The sequence below is a fragment of the Merops nubicus genome, unplaced genomic scaffold, assembly GCF_000691845.1.
Source record: "Merops nubicus isolate BGI_N331 unplaced genomic scaffold, ASM69184v1 scaffold18941, whole genome shotgun sequence".
NCBI lineage: Eukaryota > Metazoa > Chordata > Aves > Coraciiformes > Meropidae > Merops > Merops nubicus.
The window spans coordinates 1-2,882 of record NW_008587815.1 but is presented as its reverse complement, the minus strand read 5'-3'; the positions used below and the strand labels follow the sequence as shown (position 1 = coordinate 2,882).

Here is a 2,882-nt window from a genome sequence, read left to right as displayed (position 1 = left end):
TCTTTCCCATCACTTTCATTATTTTGTGAAGAATTTTCTGAAATCAAGAAGGAGTTAGTCCTTAAATGTCTAATTTATCCTCTCTTGTTAGCCATGCTCCCAGCACCACCACCAGCACAGTCATTAAATATTCCAATTACACTCAAAATTAACCAAAAGCAACACAGAACTTTTGCAAGCAAACCAAGAAAGAAGCAATGAGAAATGACAGTACCTCTGTTTTTAAGGAGAGTCCACTGTTAAAGAATATAGCTGAAACAGCAATGTAAGTTATGGTAATTTCTGGTTTCAAGGGTCCTAAAAAATATAGACATAGAGAAAAAAAAAGTGAACTACAGTCAAAGAGATAATGATATGCAAATATTACATCAAAGTAAATGAGAATACTTAGAAAAATACCTCGATAAAATCTAATCATTAAAGCCTCTCATAAAAAGGATGAGATTTCTATTAAGTTACAGAAGCATGCTATTAATTTTCAAATAAAAGCAAACCAGTGAGTGGAGGGTGAGGTCTGATGTCACACAAATTTGGCTTTTGGGACTACAGGCCCCTGGGAACCAACAAGTAAATTCTGGAAACATGAAAACTGGAACTTTTTCTCAACACTTCAGAAAAGAAAACCCCTTCTGCTCTCTTGGATGAACGATACATTGATGGTCACAGCAGAGCAAGGTGATTGGACACTGAGGCTAAACAAATCTGCATCTCAAGTCATTTAAACCCAAGCTCCTCTCAGAGAGTGATGAGACATTAAAACTGTGTGTGTGTTAAATACAAAAAATAAACCAAACAACTTATATGAAGTGTAAGATAAAAAAACAAGCCAGGAAATGCAAGAGTTAAAGTTGCAAAAAAGCACATGATTGGTTGAAAAATTAAAGTCATCTTAACTGAATAGGCAAAGAAAAAAAATTACACAAAAGTTATATAAATACAGTTATACAGAAAACTATATTTTATATATACTGATCTAATTTTTCTAATCTTTTAGGCTATTAAAGCATTTATGTACATGCAAATACACACTGGGCAGAGAGGCAGGGGGTTACTCTGGCTAAGACAGGGGTTCTTCCAGGACTCAGTTTTCCTATTTTAGGGTTTTTCACTGGGCCACCTAAACTCTACACAAGGGGAACTTCTTCCACTAGAGCAATCACACATTCATGGAGCACAGGGAACCCTGGTCAGAACAGATCCCCTTCATCTCTTGTGCAAAAGCCTGGTCAGGAAAGCTCTTTTCACAAAGCAGCTAAATAGGCTCATTCATCAACTAGCAAAACACACAAAAAAAAGGGCTTGGCTTATGCCCTGAAGGTGGCAACAGGGCAGATCTTTGTTCTGTGGGGCACAGTGTTCCACTGCTGTGGAGGCTGGACCATCCAAACCATTCAGCAAGGCCCTGCAGAAGACAGCAAGTGGTTCTGTCAGATGGAAGATGACAAACTAAGGGTTTTTTTTTTCATTTGCTCCACCTCATCTTTTTTTTCTGGTTTTTAAAATAAGCACTGAGTTCACCTAGCTTCAGAAGAGGGACATCACTTGGAGGAACACGTGCTCACAAGTTCCAAACAGCCCTCACAGGGTTTTTTCCAAGCAAGCTGTCCCAGGAACACCACCATGTCCAAGCCTGACATCTCTATGCAGTAGTATAATTAACTGCAGCCCTCAATTATAATGCTTCCATGCAGGAAGTAAGCTGAGGAAAAATGATCTCATCCTCTAGCCAAAAAGATCTCCCACACTGCTGCTAACAATCAAACCAGAAAGGGACAAACCACCTGATACTATCAATTTAAAGTTGTCTTTAAGGTCTGGATCCTGCAAAAAGCTCCCTGTGGGTCCTATCCACCTATGCAAAACAGCACACAGATGTTAGAAGATCCTTGCCCAGCAGAAATCTGCCTACCCTGAGCTCCATGAAGTACCAAAACCTTAGTTGCCACATTTTTTTTTTCCAATTGCTTTCTTTTTTTCCCAAAATCTAAAGGAAGGGAAAATGTTTGGCTCCTCAACAAGAAGCTGCCTATCCCCAAACTTCAGCTCTGTTAGGAAAACAAAAATTAAAACCTTTTCCAAAAATCTATGTGTATAGAAGCACAGCTAGATTCTTCCTCCCCTCCCACAACATGGAATTGATAAAAGAATTCCATTCAAATGTTCCACATCTCTTTCCTTAAATCTTCAGAGCTCAATTAGACAGAAAAAATATATAAAATTTAATTTATTCTTGAAAATTACAAACATCTGGAACTGAAGTAACAACAGAAACTAGCCAGAAGATGCTGCCAGCGTTGCTTAAAGATACATGGCTGTTTGTTTTGAAATAGCACTGGCTATTTCATCAGCTCTCCTTATAGGAAACAGACAAGACCTCACTGCTTAGAAAAGGACAGATCTTCCTTCTAGTTGCTGTCCTGGGAGCATTTGTCACCGTTTTGCACAGAATCATTCTCACTGCTTCCCCCTCATCTTTCATGAGGAAAGAAGAAACAAGAAAAAACTTCAAAATTATTCGTGTTATTATAAAATAAAAAAGTCATCTGACTGAAATGCAGCACCGGATATTTTAACAGAATAAAAACTAAGCTGTGCCTCTGGAGAAACTCACATCTGGTACTCGTACGCTGAACTGCAATGACTTTATGCCCATCTTGGAGTTCTTGAAGTTACTACCGAGTTTAACCAGAGTGCATTTAAAGTAAGTTGTTACCCCGCCCTCCTTACCGCTGATCCCAGACGAGCAGCGTGTTATTCAAGCAGTAGCAAAGCCGAACGCGGGGATACATCCCGAAATATTTCGGGGGGGACCTGAGGGACACCGAGGGGCGGACAAGGGGAGAAGGGCAGCGCAGGCGGCCCGCCCGTGCCCCGCACCCCAC

At 40.0% G+C, this 2,882-nt stretch overlaps 1 protein-coding gene across 1 annotated transcript in view; it reads right to left on the bottom strand.

The window, feature by feature from the left end:
- The window catches only part of LOC103781370 (sodium/bile acid cotransporter 7-like), a gene marked incomplete at its 3' end in the record, with an annotated part of 11,559 nt that extends 8,770 nt beyond the window's left edge, over positions 1-2,789 (bottom strand). Inside the window, exons 1-3 of the mRNA XM_008949084.1 lie at positions 2,728-2,789; positions 1,779-1,852; positions 215-297 (exon numbers count right to left, since the gene is read on the bottom strand). Coding sequence (XP_008947332.1) covers positions 215-297; positions 1,779-1,852; positions 2,728-2,789 — 219 coding nt within the window. The remainder of the gene's footprint in view (positions 1-214; positions 298-1,778; positions 1,853-2,727) is intronic.
- Positions 2,790-2,882: the final 93 nt, after the last annotated feature.